The sequence below is a fragment of the Garra rufa genome, chromosome 9 (genome assembly GCF_049309525.1).
Source record: "Garra rufa chromosome 9, GarRuf1.0, whole genome shotgun sequence".
Lineage (NCBI taxonomy): Eukaryota > Metazoa > Chordata > Actinopteri > Cypriniformes > Cyprinidae > Garra > Garra rufa.
Genome location: NC_133369.1, coordinates 24536437 through 24564252, shown reverse-complemented (window position 1 = coordinate 24564252; position 27816 = coordinate 24536437). Strand labels below are relative to the sequence as shown.

General features: G+C 37.2%; 2 protein-coding genes across 2 annotated transcripts in view; both read right to left on the bottom strand.

The window, feature by feature from the left end:
- Positions 1–3896, bottom strand: part of LOC141343191 (transmembrane protein 145-like) — a 27294-nt gene extending 23398 nt beyond the window's left edge. The window contains 3 exon segments of the mRNA XM_073847793.1: positions 1992–2150; positions 2153–2193; positions 3872–3896. Of these exon segments, the coding sequence (XP_073703894.1) occupies positions 1992–2150; positions 2153–2193; positions 3872–3896 (225 nt within the window).
- On the bottom strand, positions 2423–27816 carry LOC141342511 (hormone-sensitive lipase-like). The gene is made up of 8 exons (XM_073846971.1): positions 27637–27816; positions 26821–26973; positions 23426–23570; positions 18899–19126; positions 17196–17336; positions 11356–11609; positions 7086–7346; positions 2423–6983 (listed from the first exon to the last, which is right to left on the bottom strand). The coding sequence occupies exons 1-8, from the start codon at positions 27808–27810 to the stop codon at positions 6567–6569; spliced, it is 1773 nt and encodes a 590-aa protein (XP_073703072.1). The 5' UTR covers positions 27811–27816; the 3' UTR covers positions 2423–6566.

Below are 27816 nucleotides of genomic sequence, written 5' to 3'. Positions count from 1 at the left end.
GCAATAAAATAAACGCTAACCGAAAAAAAGAATATAAAAAGCTTTCCATTTCAGCTAGATCAGCTTTTTATTTCAGCAACATTTCTCATTTAATTCCATGCAAATGTCAACCTTATAATGAAAAAAAAAAAGTTTTTATCAAAGGTTTTTACTATACTGGTAGCGTGTCAACATTTGGTGCTTAAAAAAAATCTAATTTTGGTGCATGATTCTCCATAGTCTGGTTTACAGGCTTGTCACATCCATAACAGTACATATTCCTCATATATAGACACATCTAAATAATACAATTATTAAAAATTATATGTTCTGTGAAGAGCCATCGCTTCTCTATTTGTTGGGTATTATTGCGTCTGGTTTGTGCATTTTAATAGTATGTAGTTTCTCAAAAACTGTGTCCTTTTTTGTCACATCCATAGTGCATGATTATTTCCCTTTTTAACATAAAAAAAAACTTGTACATAGACTGATATTTTTCTGATGTTTAGACACTATCAACAAGAGTTTATTAAAATATAAACAGATCGTCACATCCATAACGGCAAATAAAAATGAATACAAACTATACAGACATTCAAAACTAGTAAAACTGCGAAAAGAATAAAAAAAATGCAAAAGGTACTAAAACTTGAAAAATAAACACTATATATATATATATGACACAATTAAGGAAAGAAAGATCTTTTTCTGTATGTATATACAATTAAAAGCATTTAAAAAATTGTGCAAGTTCTTATTTAAAGTGTAGTGATAGATGTTCAAAGTCTCGCATACATATTCAGCATAAACGTGTGATCATTTACATGTATTTACAAAATAATTTGATAAAAAGCCAAATTCTCTGTAGATGTTTTACACCTTTAGCAAACACCTAACCTTTAACAAAACCTCCCAGTAATGTACAAGGTGTGTGTATGTGTGAATGTGTGCACGGCAGTGTAAAAGAACGACCTTGTAAGGAAATAAACAGAAGTGAGATTAATGGACTGTTTAACCATCTCATACAGCGACCTAAAAGAGAGCAGGATCAGCACTTGGATACAATCAGAAACAGGTTGTTGTTACATTACCCACAGCAAACAGAGGAAAGGACTCATCTACAACTGTCAAATTTAATTAGAAGAGACAAACACATACTTAATCATAATTTAATCAATTAACTCATTGACATAAGTGAAATTAGAAAAAAATAAGCCATCTAGGAAGCTTTGAAGTAGCTACTGGGAGTCATTTTAAGCAGTTCTTTATAGGCTGACTATGCTTTTTAAAAATAAGTACTGTTCTCTCATTTCTTTGTATTTCCCCCATGAAATCAATTTGTTGAAATAAGTGCTGTAATAACTTTTTTTGCAGTAAAATCAGTCTCACTGTTTGCTTCAGGACAATATTTACTTTGTGTCTATCAAATAATAGCCAGTGTTTCCCATAAGGCACACTGTAATCAAAAACACCCAACAGCTACTAAAATGATGAAAATGACGTATTTGAATCAAATACACACTTCAATAGCAATCTATGACTTCAATCGTCTATTTTCAAGTGAATTAGCACATTATCACACGCTCTCGCACCTTTATAAGCACAGCTAAGCAACCTTAAATCTGTTTGGACACCAGCCTGCGATAACTGCAATTCCACAATGCTGTAATGACACCATAATACACAGAAGAGCATCTTCGGTCGACACACACCTGTAAAAGCGGATGGGAGCGTGTTAAGTTGAACACGGCGAAACGCCGTTTAAAATGTGTTTTTCGTGCCTGGAGGACGAATTAAGCTTTCATCTGCTCAATAGCGGCGAGTGTAATGATCTTGGCAAAGCATATTAAAGCATCAGGCTTCCAGATGCGCCCGAACGCAGACGCGTGAATACACACTTGCCATGAGAGCCCATTAATAACAGCCACCAGGAGATGCGCAGCAAGAACGCCGGAAAACTCCGAAGCGTTACCAGCACAACAGTAATAATAAAACGTAAACATTATACTTACCTCTTTTGTGCTGACGATACCTCTGACGTATTTCCCCAAAACCGAACCGACACATAGCATACTGGACACCACGGCGAGTCCTAATACTTTCTCCATCTTCACCTGTCCACCGTAGCGTTTCTGCGCTCTCCTTCCGATGTTGTGCGAGCAGAAAGGCTGGCGGAGATCTGCCTAGTGTGGCTGCCAGACGCGCGTCCTCGCTCTTCGCCTCAAACGCATGTATCCCCAGAATTTTCGCCGGGAGCGCGCCTCGTATCGCACGCGCTCTGCCAGGAAAGCGTGATACGCGCGCTGCCGATATTTTATTGCGACATAACATTACACAAATAGGCAATTTTATCGATTTAACCCCTTCCTTCACAGCTATAATCCATCGTATTAGTCATGTTTTTGCGTTCTACAAAAGGTAAACACAAAGATGCAGAGAAAATATTTATTCAAATATAAATCAACACAGGGAAAATACATACTGCAGAAAAATACTCTCATTTATCGTCGTAACATTCCCACAGTCCTCAGATGTCACAAAAATAGCTATCGAGAAAAAAAAAACTTAATTGTATGATTATGGTCTCTCTATACAATAAAAATGTTATCTATGCATATACAGTACACATTCTGAATACACAGGTTTGCACTTATGGTGTGTACATGAGGAATAATTACAACAACAACAATATAATAATATCGATATCATTAATAATAATAATTATTATTATTATTACTACTACTTGTAATATAATACCTTGCTAATTATAATAATTGCTATCGTAAATAATTTGAATCACAAAATCATAAAGAAAACAACTCTCACTCTCAATGCTGCTGTTTACACTACTATAAAGTGCTTGTTTGCTGAGACTGACTGAACTCCAAACTTTGCCTGGGACATACAGTGCAGTCTGGATTTTGTATCACACAATGGCGGCAGTGAAAATGAGGAGAGAATAGACATCAGCACCTTCGCAAATTATACTGCAGTGGTCATTACAGCCTGCACTTAAAGTGCATAACACCACCATCGGTGGACTTCCAAGAGGACAGGAGCTCAAAACCACTTGCTGCAAATCCATTCTGACAGAACGAAACACCAACCTACTGATTAAAACTCCAAGTCAGTGACAGATTGACTATTAGTCTTGAGAACAGATGTAAAATGCAATGACACGAATCAGTGGGCTTGTGCCTCTGAGGGAGATGATGCAGCACAGTTTCGCCTCAGCAACACAGGTATGGCCATTTAAACAGGACTAAATTAACATGGTGTTTTATGTAACACCCTTGAGATGAATGAGTAATCTCTCTCTGAGGGAGGCAGTTTGAGAGTCACACGCACAAAAAAAGTGGAAATGCTCAGCAGTGCATTCAAGGTTACATACATACAACCAAAAATAAAAAATAAAAAAGCTTAGAGACAACTCGGCTGGAACGGATAACCAGAGGGCGTCGGAGTGTCTTATCGTTCCTTTGCCAGTTCTGGTTGTTTTAGTCATGGTTCCATGAAGGGACTCCACACAATGGCCTTCGCATCTTCAATCACAATGGCATTGAGAAGCTTTTCTATGCACAAAGTGCAACAAACAAGTTTCTGAACAAACTGACTGAAACAGGAAGCAACTGACAAAAATACCCAGAAGCGCAAATGACTAGACATGTGTAACATATGCACTCCAACAGAAAGTGCAGAGTAACCAAGATTTGGTATTTCAAATCTGTCACCAGAAAAGAGGCAGCTTTGACATGGAGAAAAGAGCAAGCAAGCAAATCTTTTTATATCGTGACACTCTCATAAACTGCCTCTCAAATGCTGCAATCAGCAGTAGATGGAGCATTGTTTTCTCTCAGCAGAAAGCTTGGGCTTAATCCAATCATAGACACACCGATAAAGAGAGTCCCAGAAGACATGTCGGGCTGTGCCACTTAGCTGAGCAAATCTTAAAATGACAGCAAGACGAGTTTCAATAATAAAGTCGACAATAAATAGGATATGTGCGCTCTGTGGGGGTTCAGGCTACTGTCACACAGCAAAGCTGTGCACACAAAGGCCCAAACCTCCCATACAGCACTAATGAACTTTATGGAGTGGCAAAACGTTGGCTATTTTTTGTCGGAGAGTCAATAGAGTCAATTAGTGCCAAGGAAAAAGGCGACCTGATTCAAATAGAGACACGCTATCACAGCGGTATGCGTCACACATGTGCAGGCTGAAAGATTTCATTGGCTCAAGGTTGCTGGGTGTTGAGGGAGTCTGCTTAAAATACCTCTAGGATGGGCTGGGTGAGAATTGAAGAGTGCGCTCAAAATGGGTCAGCGTGCACAGGGACAGACGACACGATTGTTAACAGAGGGAAACAAACTGAGTGCAGAAACAAGGGATATGGAAAAATAACAGAAGCTTGCGGTGACATGTCAGAGAAAGACCAAGAGGGAAAGCCAAAGATGGAGAGGTATAGCCTATGATTTCCCCCCTCTAATCTCTTGTCCAGTTTTCAAACCATATGTTTTTGTCTTTATAACAAGATATTTAACAGATAAATGTGATTACAGTATGATTATGATAAACAAACAAATCTTAATGAGTCAAATTATGTCACTTCAACACCACTTAGACTTAAAGGATTAGTTCACTTCCAGAACAAAAATTTACAGATGATTTACTCACCCCCTTGTCATCCAAAATGTTCATGTCTTTCTTTCTTCAGTCTTAAAGAAATTATGTTTTTCGAGGAAAACATTTTAGGAATTTTCTATGGTGCCTGTGAGTTTGAACTCACAGGAAGAAAGGTCTTATCTAGCAAAACTATCGGTTATTTAAAAAAAAAAAAAAGCTCTGTGATGCACATGAGTACTCTGTGCACTCCTGTTCAATACAGTTGGGTATGTCGAAAAACTTCCATCTCATTTTGTCCTCCAACTTCAAAATTGCCCAACATCGCTTTTTTAAGATGAGCATTTGTGGTTAAAAAGTGTATAAATTGTAAATTAAAATAAAAAATGTTTACAGTTTCTCTAGATAAGACCCTTCTTCCTTGGCTGGGTTCATTTAGAGCCCTTTGAAGCTGCATTAAAACTGCATTTTGGAAGTTCAAACTCAGGGGCACCATAAAAGTCCACTATGCAGAGAAAATTCCTGAAATATTTTCTTCAAACAACACAATTTCTTCACAACTGAAGAAAGAAAGACATGAACATCTTAGATGACAAAGGGTGCATAAATGATATGTAAATTTTGGTTTTGGAACAGATGTTTTGGAAGTGAACTAACCCTTTAAAAGTGAAATTCATCCAAATAATGCAAATTCTGGCATTGTTTACCCTTTTTGTCAAAACTGCATGACTCATTGTTTTGTGGAATATATTCTCAGTCCTTTTTGCCCATAAAATGAAAGTCAATGAAGCCTCATGTTGGTGTGCTTTGGACCCCAGTGGTTTTCACTGTTTGGGCAAAACAGCCGAAATGTTGTTCCAAGAAATAGTCAAACAGGTTTGAAATGATGTGAAGGTGAAAAAAGGATAAAAAGGAGTTTTCATTTTTGGGTGAACTAGAACTTTTACAGCACACTAAACGCAAGATAATTTATAACAATATGGACTATTAGTTTCAGTATAACAAGACTGGACACCACAGAACACAAGTAACACTATATCACAAATTCACTGCGGTTTTGTGTAACTTGAGCTTTGCTTTCCACAAAACGCTTGTGGAAATTTGATCACGATTAATTGCATTTAATAAACACTGAACTCTGCGAAGACAAAGCAGCATCAGAAATCCTATTCAAACGCTACTCGCACAGGACGTCCTCTAGGAGCCAAGAGGCAGGTAGACTAATAAAGAGTGATTAACATACACAGTAACACCATATTATAATTCAGTGTCATAAATAATTCAAAAGCTACTATAAAGAAAAAAAAAATCAACCATTAATAAATTCTTTTGTCAGTTAGCCCCAGGACGCCTAGCAGCAGTGCATTCTATGGAGTTTAACTTGTATCACACAGGTATAATATTGAATCACAGTTTGTAGACCGTTTCATTATTGTATAAGAACAGTTAGTGCTATAAGGAGTGAGGTTTAGGTTTATACATCCATTTGTAATGTCTTTCAATGACGGTTATGTGCTGGGATGTTTTGTACAAGGCAGGATATTAGTTTTTGTGCTGGTATATCGCAACAAAAGGCAAGGTGGTAAACAGATGTAAAGGGAGTGCATGTGTACGCAATCACATTTGAGTAATAAAGCTTGAGGTGTTCTAATTTCAACCTTATCCACTCTATATCCAACTAAATCATTAATACTGTTTTTTATAACATTACTCTAAACCAGTGGTTCCCAACCATGATCCTGGAGGCCCCCAACACTACTTGTTTTCCATGTCACCTTAATTAAACACACCTGATTCGGATGATCAGCTCATTAGTAGAGACTCAAAGACCTGAAATTACTGTGTCAGACAAAGGAGAGATGCAAAATGTGCAGCGTTGGGGGGCCTCCAGGAACGTGGTTGGGAACCACTGCTCTAAACCATATATCTTTCTTTTGGTATCATTTAGAATGGAACCAGCCCAAAATCTAAGCCGGAATATTTTCAGCTTCAGATTTAGTGGGAGGGTACAACTCAGCAAGCCCCTCCTCATCCACAACAGAAGCCCCTCCCCCAACAAATAGCCCTTCCTCTTCATCTTCTTCCTGCAGAGTCACTTGAGAAAGCTGAGTGTGGTCTCTTTTGGTGGCAGAGGGCTTCTGGTTGGTCCGTTCCAGTTTGCGGTGCTTGCGCATCTCTGGGGGAGGGTCTTTCATGGTGAAGACATCCCTGATTCGCTCCATGCATACGTTAGCAGCTTCCCGAGTCTCCCTCGAGAGCTGAGACAGACTGAGGAAGCCGTGAGGAAGGTCATCCACGACACACAGGGTCACTGGCTGACCGACATTTCGCAGCCTTTTGGCAAACATCACCGAGTCATCTAGCATGGGGTCCAGATGACAGGCCTGAGAAAAGAGGGATGAGACAGATGGCAAAAGAAGAGTCTCAGACACAAGAAAGACAAAATATGAGCTTGCGATTGGAAAACATTTTTGTAAAAGACTTACCACTATGTGTATGGGAGGTAGTCCCTTTAGCATGCTGTCTGGAGCCAGAAGGGGTGACATGTAGGGGTTTCTGACAATGGGAGAACTCTGCACGTTCATCTCTGCTAATTGCTCCGATCGCAGAGGCTCAAAACCCTCTGGAAACTCCCGGGGATTCTCAGAGTCCTCCTCATCACCAGGGGGAGGAATGGCCACAGATGAAAAGGCTTTTGTTACTGAGGGATCTACTTCTTTGCAGAGGAAGAAACTCACATCCTCGGGCTAGGAGAGAAGTGGAATAAATAGGGGTCAATATGATATGTGACCCTGGACCACAAAACCAGTCTTAAGTCGCTGGGGTATATTTGTAGCAATAGCCAAAAATACATAGTATGGGTCAAAATTATTGATTTTTCTTTTATGCCAAAAATCATTAGGAAATTAAGTAAAGATCATGTTCCATGAAGTTTTTTGTGAAATTCCTACTATAAATATATCAAAATGTAATTTTTGATTAGTAGTATGCATTGTTAAGAACTTAATTTGGACAACTTTAAAAGGTGATTTTCTCAGTATTTTGATTTTTTTGCACCCTCAGATTCTAGACTTTCAAGTAGGCGTATCTCGGCCAAATATTGTCCCATCCTAACAAACCATATATCAATAGAAAGCTTATTTATTGATGTATACATCTCAGTTTTGTAAAATTTAACCTTATGACTGATTTTGTAGTCCAGGGTCACATATGAATGTGAGGTAACAAGGTTGGATCAATGGCACATGTCTTTTTAATTATTATTTATGCCACCATTCAGAAGCTTAAAGTCCCCATGAAATCAAAATTGAAGTTTTTTGTCTTTTAGTATAAATATGTTTACCTTAAGGTTATCTATAAGCAAGATTTTTTTTTTAAACAATAACATATTTCCCATTTACACAATACAAGCATTCAAAACTTGCAGTCTCTAACTTCCACCAATATGGATCAGCAATTTATGACACCATCCTGCACTTCAGCTTCTGATCAAACTTTCTGTCCAATAAAATGCTCTCTAGAATCCGAAGCGCTCTGCTCCCTACACTATAAATAATCACTGAAGCTAGGGCTGCACGATTACTGCAAAAATCATGATCACGATTATTTTGGTTAATATTGTAATCACGATTATTTAACACGATTATGAGTGGGTCCGGAACTTTATATGATTGATTCATTTAAAGATAGCAATACAAATTAAAAATAGATACAAATGAAATTGAATGTAATTAATTGAATGTAAAATAAAACAGCATAGTCTTCACTGTAAGAATTAAACATGCTTTGTTTCTTATAAAAACTAAAAGTCCCTCCGTCAAGAGCAGTGAGTGATTTTGTCTTTGTTTTTTGTTGATCCAATATACTGTTACACACGTATTTTCATTCTCAACTGTTAATTTGAGACATAACTGACGAAGGTTTACACGAATAATCACCAAACGCCGCATTTTGACATATATTTGCATGCATTTGACCGTTTAGGTGCGCATCTTAAGCTAAACGTTCACTTTACTTGTCCATGTTCTGGTCCGTCTGTGAACGCATACACAGAACAGCACAAATTCTCTTTCATGCTTTTAAAAACAGGACATCAAATAAACATTAATAAATCAAGCACGTCCTATTTGCATGTAAAAATTGGGCTTTTATAGAGGAGCGAATACGCACAAAGGGGGCGGAATCAGGAGCAATAATCATTTTATCTCGATTATTGTATTTTCATAATCGCTTGAAGCCGAAATCGAATTTGAAACTGAATTTCGATTTATTGCACATCCCTAACTGAAGCTTTGCTGGAATCGGTCACTTTTTCACAGAATTAGTATTTTCTGTATGGTGAATGGCATTTAGTGCACTATATAGGGAATAGGGAATGATTCAGACAGTGTAAATATGCTTTCCATTAGGGCAAAAGAAGTCTGGTTTTGTGTCACGCAAACCATCGGAGCGTGAATGCAGTCTGCTCTGGTCTAGAGACACAAAAGCACGGAGCGGACCACATTTGCAGACCATAAACCGTATCGGAACAATTTGAATTCTACACAAAATGCTATATTTTATAGCGATATGGATAAGATTGTGGCTGCCATATGCTGTCAAATGCGTCTTAACGGCTTTGGCCCAATCTGTGATATAAACAAAATGCTATTGGGTTTATATTTAAATAAGGGGGAGTGGCAGCTTGATATGTCCCACCCTGTCTTCAGCTGAAATTACGTCAACACATAATAACGCTGCTTGTTCCAAACCACTTCAATGGACATTTAAACTGCTATTTTGTATTTTGAGTATATTACATAAAACATTGTATATTAACTCTCCAGCCACCGCCAGCATTTTTTTTTTTAAATTCCCTAAAATGTCATGGCCCCCAGAATATTTTTTTGTATAAATATCTGAACATGCAATACATCAAAATAAATACTTTTAAACAAAAACTGTTTTATTCTAACTTCAAGCATTCTTTAACAACAATTGAATGTAGGTAAGTTTCATAAAAAAAATAAAAAAAATAAAAAAAACATTGAGCAAAAAGTTGAGAAAATCGAGTTTTTAATCAAATACTACATCTGGATCATATTTGAGCAAAGATGCAGTAGATCGCTTTCATCAACACTCCCAAAGCTTGCACAGTCCTTTACCACTTTTACCACTAACATTTGGCAGTTTTCATTAATATGCCGTTTATTGTTGATGATCACATTATTTTCAATATGCATCTGCTTATAAAATCTTATGAAATCGCTTGTTTTCGCGTCTTCCTCGCCTGTGTTTTTGATCGGGAGATTCTGGACTCACACTGCAAAAAAAGGTTTATCATACTTAGTATTTTTTTTATCTTGTTTAAATTCAATGCATTTAATATATAAGCAAAATGACAGAAGAAAAAGTATATCATGTTTTAGGCAAAATGCACTTAATATAGTTTTTTTCCCCCCTGGAAACAAGTAAAATTATCTGCCAGTGGGGTAAGTGAAATATTCTTCAAACAAGAGTACTTTACTTACCCCACTGGCAGATCATTTTACTTATTTTAAGCAAACGGCACTTAGTTTTATTCCCCTGGAAACAAGACTAAATATCTTAAGTTATTTTGCTTATCTAGTAAATGCATCTTAACTTAAGATATTTCTTTTTTATATTTTAACTAGAAACAAGACAAAAACACCAAGTAAGATAACCCTTTTTTTTTCAGTGCATTCAGGAGATATATATATATATATATATATATATACACACACACACACACGTATATATTTAAGAAAATATATTTATATGTTTAGATTCGCATATATTTTTGTCATTTATTTAATTTTTTTTGTTTGTTGTTTTTTATATAAGACATTAGATAGTGAAAGAAGGAATGTGGGAGAAGGGAGAAATGGGTTCAGGAAAGGCTGAGATGACTCATTTGAACCAGGCAGCAAAAATTAGCGTTTCAAATCCTGCAATTATTCACACATCTGACGTCAGCGCATCATGGGATTCTCTGCGGGATTTGAACACATACTTGAACAATGGCAGGCAAAATCCAAGTGACATCATTGCAGCATAATCCTTTGCACTTTCCAAGAGTTGCACAACTAAACTTAACTCTCAGCACTGTCCTTTCTCACTTCACTAAGCCAAACAGAGAAGAGTACAGTGAAAAAAAAAAGGCAAAGTGATTTATTTGTACAGAGTGTACCTGACTGAAATAACCAGATCAACAATTTACCGCAAGCTATTAAAATCAGGCAGTGTTAAGAGGCCAGTTAATTTTGTGCATTAGACAGCCTGTGTTCTGCCACAGCTCTGACTCTGATGCAAATTATGGCAGAAAAAAGTCGTTTTTCTTGCCACCAATAGCAATTTGATACTCTTCACAAACATCTGTTCTGCACTCCAGCAAACATACCAGATTCTTACTAACAATGCGGCTGTCTCTTATTTAAATGTTATGTTTGACTATGATAGCGATAAGCAACTCTGTTAAATTGTTGAAGGCTAGGTCATTCTCACTCTAGATAGCAAATTAATCAGCGCAAATATTGGCATATGTTTCACACACTCATAAAGCCATGAAAAACAGCCTGATGGATGCGCTGCAGCAGAGATTGGCATCCTAGTAGAATGCAAATCAGCCTGTTGATTAATATGACTCACTGTTGCAATCTGTAAAAGAGAGACCTTCGACACCGCGGGAGCTTTAGGGACACGGTGAAAGTGGGAATTTGATTAATTCCATCTAAAGCACTAGATGAGGAGCTGTACCTTGCTCTCGGGTGTCAGTGTGATGTCGAGGATGGAGTTGTGGTTGGCTGTGGTGGTGCTAAGGTGGTTGGCAGTCTGGCTGGGATTTTTCTCTACATCGCTGGCACCGCTGTTAGTGTGTGTGCCCAAGTTCTGGCACGTCTGGCTCCTCAGAGACCCCTTCTCCAGGGAGTTCTCAGACGCCTTGCCGGACACCGGAGGGTCTGCATGAGGAGAGGTCAAAGATGCTTCTGAAACGCTCTTTCTAACAGAGTCTAAAAGGGAAGAGTAGATATTTAGGTCATTTCAAGGTCATTCTGGATGCACAGATGCTTTACAATCACATATTTTGACTGATGATGCTCTCATGTTATTGTTTGGTTAGATAAATGTCTACATGAGATATTAACAGGCCTAAAATGTGATGTCGGAAAAACAAAACCATGAAACTAAGATAATTCTGCATTCTCAAAGCAGGTTAACCCTCTGGTTGTGTTCAGGTCAAATTGACTCGGAGAAGATTTTCTTTTTCCTGAAAATACTAGTTAACGTTATCACATTGGACTCAAACTTACTGACTTACTGAGGGTCAAAGTACTTCACAGGATTTATTTTAGACTTTTCGTTATTTTTTGTGGGTTTTATTTCACCTAGGCACACTTGTGATGTTCCCGGTCAAAAATGACCGGACTTTATTTTGTACAAAATTGCAAAAAGTCATACTTGTGGTGTTCCTTGATAAAACAAACAACTCCAAAACTCCAAACAATTGCTTATATATCTTTCATTTTGCTATGTTATCACCAAATATTGGATTCATTCTTTTTGTCAACTTGCTTTCTTACATTTAAGACTGGTTTTGTGTTTCTATTTGCATCTGATTATTCATAGGCCTTATTTATCTGAAAGTAGGCACCTCATTTTTAGTGTCAGCCACATGCATGAGTTCAAACAACAACCAGGTGTTCATTGATGTGGTTCTCCATATGGCAATGCTAATGCATGTTCCATTTATTTATTTATTTTTCTGTCACAATGGTCAGACTTCTTGTTCCATAATATTAAACATTAAAGCACACTACGTCACCTTAGAATTATAAGGTTCCATCTGACATTTTTGTCAAAATTGAGTTATTCACATATTCTTATTCTTACAACTTATTTACATTATTTGATGTTTCTTTTGTAAGCTGTGTACATTTTGGGCCTTCTTTTTTAGAAAACAAAAATGGTTCTATCTACAGAAGTCTATGGAACGCAAAAACTTTGAAGCTCAATATCTCAAAAGTGCTCAGAATGCAGATAGAACCTTATAATTCTAAGGTGACGACTAGTGTGATAAACTGCAAATTAAAAAAAATAATATTAATCTCATATTGTGAAAATTATTAATAAAAAATGCTTTTTTCACTCAAAAAACGAGGTGCCTACTTTCAGATAAATGAGGCCTATGATGCACAGTCTGAAGATGATCTGACACGATTTTGGTGAAAATCGGATGAACGGTCTAGGAAGAGTTTGAAAAAGTAGGTTTTCAACATAAATCAGTATGGTGGACAGTAAGTTTGGCCAACTATGGTATAATTGGTATCTATATTGTTGACATGACCCAAGGAATATTTTGACTTTCATTACAATAGGCTAATGCAATCAAAATTTATTAGCATTTTTGGAAATTTCATAATTAATGGTTAATGAATGGTTTATTACTCTTGACTAATAGGTGGCGGTATTATCAAATTGATGTGCCGTGGTCACATTCAAAATTTGGTGCAAATATGTCACATCCATTTTTGTGCGCTTTTCATAAAATTTGTTTGCACATTATTTGAGAACGGTTTGACAGAAAATCTTAAATTCCATAACTTTTTGCCAGCATGGTCTAAAGATGATCTGAGCCAATTTTGGAGAAAATCAGATAAACCGTACGGGTCGATTTCAAAAAAGTAGTTTTTTCAAAGATTTAAAAATAGGAAAAAACTAAACCTTACGTTCAAAAGTTATTAGCAAAAAGAAAGTGAAACTTTGAACAAGTGATGGCACTAGAGAATTTGAGTTAGAGACTCCAAATTGGCTATGGTGACATTTCAGATCTATCAATGTGCCACTTTTCACAACTTACCCGCAAGTGGTTCTATGGGCTACCATAGACTTCAACAGCGGAAGAAGAAGAATAAGAAGAAGAATTCTAACAATTTCAATAGGTGCCACCGCACCTTTGGTACTTGGCCTCTAAAAAAAACAAGTTGACAAAAAGATAGAATCCAGTATTTGGTGATAATATAGCATAATGAGAGATTTCTAAGCAATAGTTTGGAGTCTGGTCATTTTTAACCGGGAATACCCCAAGTGTGACTTCTTGCTATTTTGTACAAAATAAAAGCATTTAAAAGCGAACTTCCTGATTAACATTAAAGCACACTAGTGTAAGAAACAGTGCACATTTTTAAGATTTTTTGTTTAATATTGTGAAAATTATTAATAAAATTTAGTTTTCACTCAAAAAACGAGGTAACTTCTCTCAGATAAATGAGGCCTATGAATAATCAGATAGAAATAGAAACCCAAAACCAGTCCTAAATGAAAGAAAACAAGTTGACAAAAAGACTGAATCCAATATTTGGTGATAATATAGCATAATGAGAGACTTATAAGCAATTGTTTGGAGTCCGGTCATTTTTGACCGGGAACACCACAAGTATGACTTTGCAATTTTGTACAAAATAAAAGCATTTAAAAGCAAACTTCTTAATTAAACATTAAAGCACATTAGTGTGCTAAACAGAGCAAATTTGTATTTTTTTTTTTGTTTAATATTGTGAAAATTATTCATACATTTTTTTTTTTTTTCTCCACAAAATGAGGTACCTACTCTCAAATAAATAAGGCCTATGACTAATCATATGCAAACAGAAACAAAAAACCAGTCCTAAATGAAAGAAAACAAGTTGACAAAAAATGTATTCCAATATTTGGTGATAATATAGCAAAATAAGATATTTATAAGCAGTTGTTTTGAGTCCGGTCATTTTTGAGCAGGAACACCAAAGGTGTGACAGGAATCCGAACACAACCAGAGAGTTAAGAATAAACTGGAAAAAAAAGAAATCCCTGGACCCATACAGAATGCAAATATGACAAAAGGCAATATGAGAAAGTAAAGAAAGGAGTACAAATGGGCAGAGGGTAGCAATTTTAAGCACAAGGGGTGGGGGTTTATAAAGACCCTCACACAGACATTGGTGGAGGCTGTTGGCGAGGAAACAGTTGCCAGGGAGAGGTAAGGCATGTGACTGGCTGATGTGAAGAGTGTGTGTGTGGCATTAAACAGACACCCAGGAAAATATTAGGCCCTTTTAAACTATACAAAAAATACAAAAAAGACATAAACATACAACTGACAGACGCACCAGCCACAACACAGCTGTATCGCTCATAGCCATAATCTTGTGCAAAACTATTCTCAGCAATGTTAGTATAGTGAATAATGAATTCATGGTCATCATGAGGCAATTAGAAAGCTTTGTGTTGTGTGACACACCACACTAATGATGCCTTTTAGCCACACCGCATTGACATCCTGCACAGCCTACTCTTTCTCTCTCTGTGTGAGCTAATGAACTCAAATGATATGAGATCTGCGGTTGATAGTAGTCCATTTAAACCATTGACTTTAAACCGACGGGCATTTGGCACAACAGAGTATGTGAAGCCATTACAAAGAGCTTTGTTTGAGATGGATATTTTCAGCTTTTCAGTTCAGCTGTGCGACTACGCAATCAAAAACGCAATAAAAATGAACTGAGAAAGAATAAAAATGCAGAGACAATCAGAGCTGAGCATTTGCGACAATTGTGTGAGAAATGCGAAATATACTGGTACCATATCAGCCATCAGCCAATATGATATTTAGATTACCTTTGCATCATCTAAAACTCACTTGAAGTTCATTTAAAAAAAAAAACAACAACGAATGATCAAATCAGATTGTAATCTTTAGCAAATCTACAATATACATTGTAATGTTGTGATGCCTAAATTGTAGCATTTAAAACGGTTGGTTTTAGTATAGTATAGAATTTTATTGTAATTTTGGAAACACTTTACAATAAGTTTCATTAGTTAACATTAGTTACAGTGCCTTGTGAAAGTATTCATACACCTTCACATTTTGTTTTATTGCTGCCTCATGTTAAACTGCTTTAAATTACTTTTTTTCTCCACATCAATCTACACTCCATACATCATACTGTCAAAGCAAAAAAACGTTGTTTTTAACATCTTTGCAAATTTATTGAAATAAAGAACTGAAATGATTCCGTTGCATAAGACAGTTGAAATGTAGCTCAGGAGTAATTCATATTGATTGTAGATAAACTCAATTGAATGGGTATGATTTGGAAAGGCACACACGTCTCAATAAAAGATGTAACAGCTGAAAATGCATATCAGAGCGAAAACCAAGCCCTGAAGTCAAAAAACTGCCTGCAGAGCTCTGAAACAATAGTTCAGAAAAAAATCTGCTGCGTTGTAGATTTACAGAAGCATGTAGTCTCCATTACCCTCAATGAAAGAAGTTTGTAACAACCAGGACTCCCCTAGAGCTGGCCTCCAGACCAAACTGAGCAATTGATGGAGAAGGGCTTTGGTTAGACTGGTGACCAAGAACCTAATGGTCACTCTAGTGGAGCTCCATGATCATATGTGGAGATAGGAGAAACCTACAGAAGGACAAACATTACTGCAACACTCCACCGATCTGGGCTTTATGGAGGTGTGGCAAGACTCAATCCTCTCCTCAGTGAAGACACATGAAAACACACTTGGAATTTGCAAAAAAGCACCTACAAGGCCCTCAGACTGTGAGAAACAAGATTCTCTGGTCTGATGAACCTCAATTCCAAGCATCATGTTGGAAAACAATGATCAATGAAGGAAACCAGACACTGCTCATCATCATCATCATCAGAATGGCAGCAACCAATCAAAGCAGGGGAGACGGGGTTAAACTACTGGTGATGGAGTACTACGGAGAAGATCATTAAAGGTCAAAGGATTGTCAAGTTAGAAGCAGTTAATACGCAAGTGACAGCTGTGGAGAGAAGCAGGAGGAATGAGGTTGCGGCACCATAGGCAATTCCCCAATGTCTATACATTAGACTTCCAGGTATGATTAATCAGCCTGCTTAGATGACGGATGCAGATTGAACTGGGGCCTCTATTCAAAAGCTTCAGAACTACCACTTTCCACAACACCATCTATGGGTCACGTTCCACAGGCTGGAGAGTGAGTTAGCCCTGGTGAAAAAAACAGCTAAAACCAGCCTAGGCTGGTTGGCTGGTTTTAGCTGGTCATAGCTGGTCGCCAGGCTGGTTTTAGAGGGGTTTTGGCCATTTTTCCAGCCTGGCCAGGCTGGTCAGGCTGGTCTTAGCTGGTCAGGCTGGAAAACCACCAGCTAAAACCAGCCTGACCAGCCTGGCCAGGCTGGGAGACCAGCTAAAACCAGCTACTTCCAGCTTAAACCAGCTTAAACCAGCTAATACCAGCCAACCAGCCTAGGCTGGTTTTAGCTGGTTTTTTCAGCAGGGAGAGAAGCTACCACATATAGCTCTGAACAAATGGCAATTATCACCATGGAGCCAATTATATGAAGCAAAGGAGAGTGCTATGAGGGCTTCGTATGCGTTAATTTAAATCTAATTAAAACTGATCAAATAATTAGCCAGCTGCGCTATTACAAAGGCATCATCATCAGTGTGTGGAGGGGTTATAATCATAAAAAGACACATTGATAAACGTCACTTAGACACTCAGCACAATGAGTTTGAAAATACAATATATCTCAGTCATATACGAGTACCTGCACTCCCTCTGTCCAGCAGAGAATGGATCCAGTTGGAGGCTCCCTGTTTGAAGTCTCGGAGCAGCAGGGCAGTATCTCTCCTCACCATGCTCAAAGTGCTCACCTTCTCCACCTGCTTCTCCACCTGTGGATCTGTGCCTACACACAGCAGAGAAGGACAAAGAAGAAAAAGTAAATAACATACAGTAGGGGGTCCAAATTCCAAATTGAAACTGTGGGAATCAAAACAAACAAACAAACAACCTAAATTAAATTAAAAAAGAAAGAAAGGAAAATAGTCAAAAGTAAAGTTTGAGACATGCATGAGAATAAATTTGTACAAAAAAAAAAAAAAACTTGTACAGCTGTCATTACAGCAAAAAGGCAAAAAACCAAATGCTGAGAAATTCTGATATGTGACCCTGGACCACAAAACCAGTGATAAATAGCACAGGTATATTTGTAGCATTAGCCAAAAATACATTGTATGGGTCAAAATGATACATTTTATGCCAAAAATCATTGGGATATGAAGTAAAGATCATGTTTCATGAAGATATTTAGTACATTTCCTACCATAAATATATCAAAACTTTTTGATTAGTAATATGCATTGCTAAGAACTTAATTTGGACAACTTTTAAGGTCATTTTCTCAATATTTAGTTTTTTTTGCACCCTCAGATTCCAGACTTTCAAATAGTTGTATCTCGGCTAAATTGTCCTATCCTAACAAACCATACATCATTGGAAAGCTTATTTATTCAGCTTTCAGATGATGTATAAATCTCAATTTAAAAAAAAAAACAAAACCTTTTGACTGGTTTTGTGGTCCAGGGACACATTTTACAATTTCACGAAATATTATATATTTTGATTCATGTTGTGTTTTAGTTATTTTGATCTGGAGAGGATTTTATTTTTCCAGACAATGTTACCACATTGAACTAAAAATGACCGAAAAGGTACAACCAAAAAATGTTGTTCTATTAATAATAAAAAAATCTATTAATAATAAAATGTTTGGTAGTTTTAAGGGGGTTATTTTTGGTAATCTGGTAAACAAATTATAATATTAATTGTAAATCCTTTTTTTGTTTTTGGTAATATGATTTTTTTCTCCACCTTGTTACACTTGAGCCTACAAAAAATGCTTTTTTTAATCTTTTTATCAACTTGTTTTCTTTCATTTAGCACAGGTTTTTTTAAATTGTTTTTATAACTGATAGATAATAGGCCCACTGATCTGAGTTAATGAACCTCAATTTTTGAATACAAAAGAAATATAAAACCTGTGCTAATTTAAAGAAAACAGGCTGACAAAAGATTAAGAATTAGAACAGAAGAGAGATAGAAAATAATATCCAGTACTTCTTTAACACAACAACAATATTGCTATAGTTCACCTGCAAAGGAAAGAAAATACAAACCGTGGGCTACCGATTTGACTTTACATTACTATGATTGAAAACACTACTAATCGATTCATTTATAACAAAATACAAGCCTATTAATCTATTCCTGACGTGTGTGGCTTCACTTAACTTTACTTGTTGAAATCATTCATCATCATTAAGGTGTCTACACTCCTTAAATTGCGAATATGCTAAACTTTTACCAGCGATAAATTACGCATCGGACCTGACCGTTCCAGCTCGCTAATAACCCAAGTCACAACACAGCACTATTTGTCATAAAATCCTATTACGGCTCCAGACTGACCTGCATAAGCACTGAGGCAGCGTGAGAGCACACTGAGGGGCAATAGAGGGTCCATGAGGGAGAGCAGGCGGGATGGCGAGGCGTACACGGTGAGCAAGGTGGCGGGGTACGCGGCGACGATGCCATCCGGCATGCGCACGCCATGAGCAGCGGCCCGCATCGACACGGTCACACACAGGTTTCCTCCTGCACTGTCACCAGCCAAACACACACGCTCACCAGTCCAACCTGAGAAGGAAAAGAGCCAACAGAAGAGATTTAGGAAGGAATGGAGCAGAAAATGAAGTGCGCAATAGATCAAATAAAAATGACTTAGAGAATCAAGAAGACAAATACACACTATAATTTTCAACTTCAAATGAGGTCGTTGATCTGAGGCACTCTGGTGAGGTTTTCGCACCAAAGACACCCAAAGAGAATTATTAGCGGCGCGTGATCCGCGTCATGATCCTGAGATAGATAGCACAGGTGAGAGAACACTGAATGATGAATATGTTTACGCTGCTGTAGTCAGACCGAGTGTGAGCTGAGTTTCAATAGCCGTCTTTGTTCCCTGTGGGATCTTGACACCAGCACAGCACAACAGTATGACAGATCGTCAAGTCGGCCGATTTCACTTGTCTTGTACCTTAATCAGTTTTCTTAAGGACTAATCAAGTGGCTGAATGACACAATCTTGAAAAAAAACCCTATTCATTATTTAAAAAGCAGTCTGGGAGATGGATGATGCAATTACTGTAAACATTGTATTCAGTGTTTCATTAAAGTGGTCATAAAAATAACAAAATTAAATTGATGAAATAAAATAGCTTTGATCTGGCATTCTGGATGGAGCTCCTTTTTCTTTCTTTCTTTTTATTTAAAAAAAGTGGCTTGGAAAGCAGGTTATGTCACCTCCGATGGGTAAATGTCAACCTCAAAAAAGACAGCAGTCTTGCATGACAAAGCAGCAAGATTTTTGCAAAAATAGTGTTGACAAGTGCTGCCACCTTCCACTGAAAGTAAACTATGAACGTGTGGTTATTTAACACTGTATAATGCATAAAGTCATACAAGAATAGTGTATAAAAGCTTAAAATCAGCATGAAATAGAAATTCGCCCTATTTTATAAATGCATGTATGATCTTAATTTGAACAATTCATTATTGAATACTTTTCTTTTTTCCCCTCACAATATTTAATCAAAATGTCAACTGGAACTTCCAATCTCCAACATCTCACCCAATATTTTTTTTTTTTTTTTTTTAAAGCTGTTACCAGTTTTAGGGGTAAAGCATTACAAGTTACATAATCAGATTACTTTTTCTAGTAACACATTACTTTTTAATTTACAAGAAAATATCTGAGTAACTTTCTTAAATAAGAAACGCCTGTTACTTTGTTTTCCCATTTATTGACTGACAGCTCTCCTGTCCCCATGTTAAGAGAACTCGGGAGTAAGTCTGTGAGTAAATAACACAATATCCTTTATTTAATCCCGTTTTATTAACCAGTGCTGCTGCTGACCTTTAATTATCTAATTTACCTATACTAATAAGCAAAAATTACTTCAGATAAACATTTGTGCATTTTTTTATTGTTGAACTTTCTTTTCCTGTGTTCTACTGAGAATTTACTTTTCTTTCAGCTTGATGCTACGTTCATATGACAACGATGTAGTCAAAACTGAAACGTTTTTCTCTTGCATTTTAAAAAAGTTTTACATATACACAACATTTTCAAAACGACTCGCGTTTACACAAATCCACGAAAACTGTCAAAAACTCTGTATTACGTATGCCAGGCCAGTAGTTATTTGTTAGCGCTATTTGTTCACGCTTGCCTTTAAAATTGACACGTACAGCACGTCTACATAAGTAACACGTACTACGCACACGCATGACCTCACAAAATTCTATACCTTAACTATACAAGTGTGCCTTATGCATCAGGCGTTTAGCCAACGGAAATTATAACGGTGGCGTTTTTAAAAAAACCTGCACTTTGAAACCCGTTTTCAAAATTATATGTTTTCAGTCCCTAAAATGCCGCTGTCGTGTAAATGAACACTTAAAACACATAAAAAGTTTCCTGTTTTTGGCTAAAAACATTGCGTAAATGGTCCATAAGGCTTATTCATTTCACTTTTAGTTTGAAAGGGCTTTTACATTTGCCAAAAATAGAGCTTTTTATATTTAAAACAAACAAGCCAGACCTGCCCAGATTTTAAAAGTAACTTTCCATAAAAAGTAACTAAGTAATGTAATTAGTTACTTTTTTCAGGGAGTAAAGCAATATTTTATGCATTACTTTTAAAAGTAATTAACTTTCCCCAACACTGGCCGTTACACTCCAATGTATGTCACAATATGGAAAAAAATTATTTATAAGAAACAAACATTAATCACTGTTATACTACAGGGCCGTTGAATGCTTGAATCTGATTGGCTGGCGAACGTTCTAGAAGTGTGCATTATTTTCAGGGAAACGCACGGCGAATGTAGTTCCAGGCAGCTTTTGACCACAATCGCCACACGATTTCAGTTATTTCAAATGTCCTTTCAGCCCAAAACAGCAAAATAACCAAAAGCTACAGTGACACTGGCCAAACTAATAAATACGGTAAACAACAGGATAAAAACGACAGATTATGTCCACAATTTTTCCACAATATTACGTTTTATTATGTACGGAAAGCACAAACTCTATTTCTCGCTCTTTCTCACTCACAGAGGCACACACATACAGTTAGCACTCACGTTAGCATACACGCTAATGTTGTTAGCGCTGCTCTGACGATTAACAACTTAAAAACGACATGACAGTTCTCACAAGCGAGGTAACAACGGCGTGGTCTTGAAGAAAATGGACTTAAAGTTTAACTGTTAGTAGAGACGATCACCTTTGAGAGAGACACAGACTTGAGAGAGGTAATTTACTCTCTCCCCCCTCTCTTTCTGTCCGTCTGCTTGTCTGTTGGTCCGTCTAAACCTCATTTTCAACTGCATTATTTTGCTATCAACGGCCCAAGCGTCGTTACTAGGTCTAAAATGACGTTTTGGAACTAGCAACGAAGCTGTTATATGAGCTGCGTAAGAAATTAATCCTACTCACGATAGCATTTTAAGGATAAAAAAACGGACGAATGTCTTCAAATATATAATTTGATCGATGTCTTGAAGTGTGGTAACTGTAGTATAAGCGGAATAATTGACTTCGGGCCGTAGAATTCGACGAAAATAATGCACACCCGAGGTGGAACGGCCACTCTGCTTCGCGTCGTGACCGCATCACCACCTCGGGTGTGCATTATTTTTTAAGAATTCTACGGCCCGTCGTCAATTATTCCTTACATAATATCAAAGTCCCTTTAAGGCAAGTCATGTCACTCGGCGGCCATCTTTGAAACGCCTCTCGGGCATACAAGTGCAGCTCCTATCTGTTTGAATGGGGAAATATCAAAGTCTCCAAAACTGTTCACCAAGCTTACGATTAAATTTCATATTTTAAATCTTCAAAGAAATCCAACAAGAACTGCCTCATAAATATGGTTCCTTGTGCTCCAATAGCGTGAAAAAACGCTTATTTTTCCGGCTAGATGAGCCAGTGCGCATGCGCAGTACTGAGCGCACGTCTAAAGCCTCGTTCAGACTGTCAGCCCAAATCCGATTTTGTCTAGATCTGGATGGAATCAGATTTGAACAACTGACTGTCCACACAGTCATATCGCAACTGTTCAAATCCGATTTGTGTGTCCATAAGCGTTCTTTCGTTTTACGGAATGTGCGTTGGTTTCTATGGCAATGCCGTTGCATTATTATGCCAACGCTAAAAACAATAACAGCATTACAGTTTGCAATATAGATGCTGTCTTGCGATATGACAACGTTGCCGTCGCGCTGGATTATATTTTGTCTTCTAAAGCAGCGGCAGAAACGCAGGAAGCTGGAATGTGCGACATTATTCTGTGCTGCCGTCTCTACTGGTATCAAAACTCAAAGAGGTGCGTATACTAGCTGTATATTGTCTTTTCCCGCTTGATTTGCAGTTCGCAACACAAGCTTGTTTCTGCAAAGACTTTTGTTATGTTTTCCACAAAAACGTCTGCCGTGTTTACGTTTTATGTGGCATGAAAACGTGAAAAAGCAGAAATCCGATTTGAATAGGATTCCAAACCACATACGAATGAAGCTCGAAACGGATTTGACCAAATCAGATTTCATGTAGTTCGTTGCTGTTCAGACTACCTAACTATGATCGGATTTCAATCGGATTTGCATACAAATCGGATTTGGGCTGACAGTCTGAACGAGGCTTTAGAGCGCCGATTGTTTCTATAGCAACCGGGACTTCTAACGGCAGCTGCAGTGACGCGCTGACTTTTCTAATCAACGATTGGCTCTTTCACTAAGAAGGCGGGGCTTCGCGGCCATAATGAGCGTTGCATTTTTCCCCATTCAAAACTACACAAGTGACATGTCTTGGGTATTCTATAGTCTTTGATAATATGTAATCAGGAAGTTTAAAGACAGGGCTGTTTCTCTCACCTAGCAGGTTGTGGTTCTTGATGGCCCAGCAGTAGGCGTAAAAACATTCCTCCAAAGCCCGAGGAAACGGAGCTTCAGGGGCCAAAGAATAGTCCACCGAAAGGACGGGGGCATTCAGGTCTTGAGACCAGCTCCTCAGATACGGCTGGAGGGTAAGAAAGAGAGAGAGAGAGACAGAAATGAAGAATCAAAACTGCTACATTTTTAGGGTTTGGAATTTATAGGCAATCTAGAAAATCAATACCAGGATTTCCAGGTTTAGTTCTTTCTTCCTTTTGTTTTTCTTACTTTATGGTTTGGTATTTGTTTGGTTTAATGTCAAAATTGACAATTCTTTATATATTTTATAGAATGCTAGTCTGTTTCAGTCAGAAATACATCACAATAGGGAAGAAAAATTGGTTACAATTTCCAGATCATGTTGACTATGTTTACCTTAATTTACTCTCTTAACCGATGGGCCCCAATCCTCAATACCACATTAAATGTGACCCTGGACCACAAAACCAGTCATAAGGGTCTATTTTATGAAACTGAGATTTATACATCATCTGAAAGCTTTCCATTGATGTATGGTTTGTTAGGATAGGACAATATTTGGTCGAGATACAACTATTTGAAAATCAGGAATCTGAGGGTGCAAAAAATAAATAATATTTAATATATAAAATTAATAAAGTTCTTAGCAATGCATATTACTGAACAAACATTTAGTTTTAATAAATTTACGCTAGGAAACTGCCTTGTTCAAAGATATGTTCATGAAACATGATTTTTACTTAATATCTTAATAATTTTTAGCATAAAAGAGAAATCAATCATTTTGACCCATGCAATGTATTTTTGGCTGTTGCTACAAATATACTCGTGCTACTTAAGACTGGTTTTGTGGTCCAGGGTCACAGCAAATATGTAGTATGTCCAAATACGCAGCATTCAGTAAGCAAAAATACCCAGATTACCATAATATTTTTAAGTATTATCTTAATTATAAACACACACTTTTTTGTAGTGAAAACAGTTTTACCATTTAATGCACGTTGTATAGCTTTTTAATAATGAACCAGAATTCTCACCAATTGGCTTACTTCCGTGTTAAAGAATGAGGTGGATAGTGTACATTATTATTATGACTTCTTATTATGGCTGTATTTCAAGGGTGTGTTAACAAAGTATTTCTAGCATTGCGGACTGATGGCAAAGATCCACATTTTCAAATCCTGAACTGCTTTCCCAGGTCTCACCCCTAATTCCTCTCTGAATCCTGACATCCTGTAGTTTCCACCTTTAAAACAGAGGTTCAGTGTGGCTGCACTGCTGAAAAGAGCCTGAATTATGGTCCTCAACACTAAATGTTGACTTCAAGTAGCTTCTGTCACCCCGAATACACGCCTGACAGCACCTCACCATGCATTTACGTAAGAGAAAACACTTACGGAATGAACATATTTCTTCTCAGATATTTCAGTCTCTTTACCATTTTTTTCCTCATTCTCCCTCTCTCAGTTTTGTTTTGTAGTTTAAAAGACCTAATGTGTGCTGACAGGCGTCAAAACATGTTGCTCTGACTGCCAGTTACATCTCATATCAACGTGTCCATTGTTGAGTGGCGCTCGTTCAAGCAGCTAATGCATTGTCGAGAACGCAGGCTCCCGCTGGTGAGTGTTTATGTGAAGGTGAATTTTGCATGAGAGATATGATACTTTAACAGAGTAGCAGTCTCATACTTTGCACAAGAGACTGGACACAACTGAACGCAATGACCAATATCTTATTCCGCTTGCCAAGAAGCTGCTCTGCATAATACTCAACAGAAGAGGCACTATTTAAAACCACAAAATGAATGCTCAGACATAGAGGTGGGACCCTGGGTGACTGCAGTAAATGTCTGAAGTAATAAAGTATTCAAAATTTAAAGAAACATCTCATGAGCAACTTATCATTATGATGTATACTGTAGTATCTTGGTTTTTCTTCAACTATGGATACCTAAGTCAAAATTACGAGACACAAACTTTTATTTGCAAGGAAAAAGGTTAGAATTGCGATATACTAACTCAGAATTGTGAGGGGAAAAATCAGAATTCCAAAATACAAACTCAGAATTTCGAGAAAAAATCTGAATTGAGAGATAGAAACTCCAATTTGCGAGAAAAAAGTTTGAATTGCAAGATACAAACTCGGAATTGAGAGTGAAAAAAGTCAGAATTGTGAGATACAAATTAGAATTGAGAGAAAAAAGGTCAAAATAGCAAGATACAAACTCAGAATTGCGAGGAATAAGATTCAGAATTGCAAGATACAAACTCAGAATTGCGAGGAATAAGATTCAGAATTGCAAGATACAAACTCTGAATTGCAAGGAAAAAAGTCCGAATTGCAAAATACAAACTTGCATTTGCAAGAAAAGTCAGAACTGGGAGATACAAACTCGGATTTGTGAAGAAAAAAAGAGTCAGAATTGCAAGATACAAACTCGGAATTGTTGAAAAAAAGAGTCAGAATTGCGAGACACAAACTCAGAATTACAGGGGGAAAAAGTCAGAATTGTGAGATACAAACTCGCATTTGTAAGAAAAAAAATACAGAATTCCGAGATACATTTCGGAATTGTGAGATACAAACTTGCATTTGTAGGGGAAAAAGTCAGAGTTCCGAGATACGAACTCAGAATTGCAACATACAAACTCGAATTTGCAAGAAAATCATTCAGGAATCCAAGATACAAATTGCAAAGAATCGGAATTGCAAAGAATTGTGAAGAAAGAAGTCAGAATTCTGAGATACAACTCGGAAGTGCAAGGAAAATGGTCAGAATTCCGAGATATAAACTTGGAATTGCAAGGAAAAAAAGTCTGAATTGAGAAATACAAACTCGGAATTGCAAGGGAAAAAGACAGAATTGCAACCTACAAACTTGGAATTGCGAGGGAAAAACTAGAATTGCGAGATACAAATTGGAATTGAGAGGGGAAAAGTCAGAATTGCGAGATAAAACTATCTGATTTGAATATCTAAATATCTAAATATCTGATTTGCGAGCTTGTATCACAATTATGCAATTTTGATAATAAAAGTTGGAATTGAGAAATAAAAAAATTGCAATTATCTTTTTACCGGCTTACATTGTTATCACATTAGTAAAGAACTGTGAGACTGTCTCTTTTTTTTTTATCATATATTAAATATAGTAGGGCTGCAACTAATGATTATTTTGATAATCGATTAGTTGGCCGATTCATTTTTCGATTAATCGATTAGTTGGCTTAAAAGATGTCAATTATTTATTTATTTATTTTTTAAATCACACTATTCCACATTCTGAATGCTATGAAACAAGTTAGGATGAAAAAGGTGGTGTATGGAAAATATAAGGAGAAAGAGAAAAAATATACCTCATGTGATTTGGAAGTCTGTGCCACAAATCCTCCTCCGTGGAAGTGCAAGACCAGCCATGGGGAAGGAGGACTGCGCTTCGTCTTCAGGCCCAAAGAAAGAGATATCGCGTTCCCCTCGGAGCGACACAGTGCTAGTAATTTCTCACTGTCCTGAAAACACAAATGGATTATAACCACCGTAACAATAAAGAACAACATAATTAAAATTTTAAAAGATTAATTAATTACAACACAACTTCTGAACAATACTTATTTTGAATATCTTTGAAGCTCTGTGCCCCACACAAAGGCAAAAACTCTCATTTAGACAAGAGACGAGTAATTAAACGCTACAGACGTGCGGCTCTTAAACATGTTTATGCTGCAGCTGGATCAATAGGAGTTCAAAGGGTGTGAAGCAAAGTCAAGTAGGCTTTTTTTAAACACCATTACATCTAAGTCATCTACATTGCATCCAATTCAAGTCCTCCCGTGATACCGAGAGGTATATAAGGAATTAAAGGGGTTTAAGTAAAGGATAAAAAGGAGAAAGAGTCAAGCTCAACCACTTTATTTAGCTAAGCACAGCGCATTACGACTGCCGGTGCTTTTATTCATTCCTCACTATCTGTGCATATTTTTTTTTTTTTTTTTGACAAGATAAGAGCATGTAGATTGGAAAATTGACTCTCTTTGAAGAAAAGAGAATTCAAAATATAACTGAAAAGTTCATGCTTGAGCTTATGTGAGGACAAGGAAAGAGATGTAAGCGAGAGATGATTATGATTCAAGACTGATTAAGACTGTCAATGACATTAGTGTGAACTGCTGTACCTGTCCTTCTCTCAGCTCATATGAGATCAATCTCATCTGCACAGGACCCGGGCCAATATGAGCTGCAGGAGGAGACACAGTCACCGTGTGGGTGGGATCTGCCACCAATGGCAGGTCAAAGGGCACGGGGAGAACAGAAAGAGCTCGATTCACCTTCACCTGTGTGGCTGTCATAGACAC

Bases quoted from the DNA above. Each gene is read 5' to 3' on its own strand.
- LOC141342511 (XM_073846971.1), bottom strand. From the start codon at position 27,810: ATGACAGCCACACAGGTGAAGGTGAATCGAGCTCTTTCTGTTCTCCCC. The intron at 23,571-26,820 runs GTATATTTTTTC...CTTACCCTCCAG, and splicing joins AGACTTCCAAATCACATGAG to CCGTATCTGAGGAGCTGGTC. The intron at 11,610-17,195 runs GTACTCGTATAT...CTTCCCTTTTAG, and splicing joins GCTGGACAGAGGGAGTGCAG to ACTCTGTTAGAAAGAGCGTT.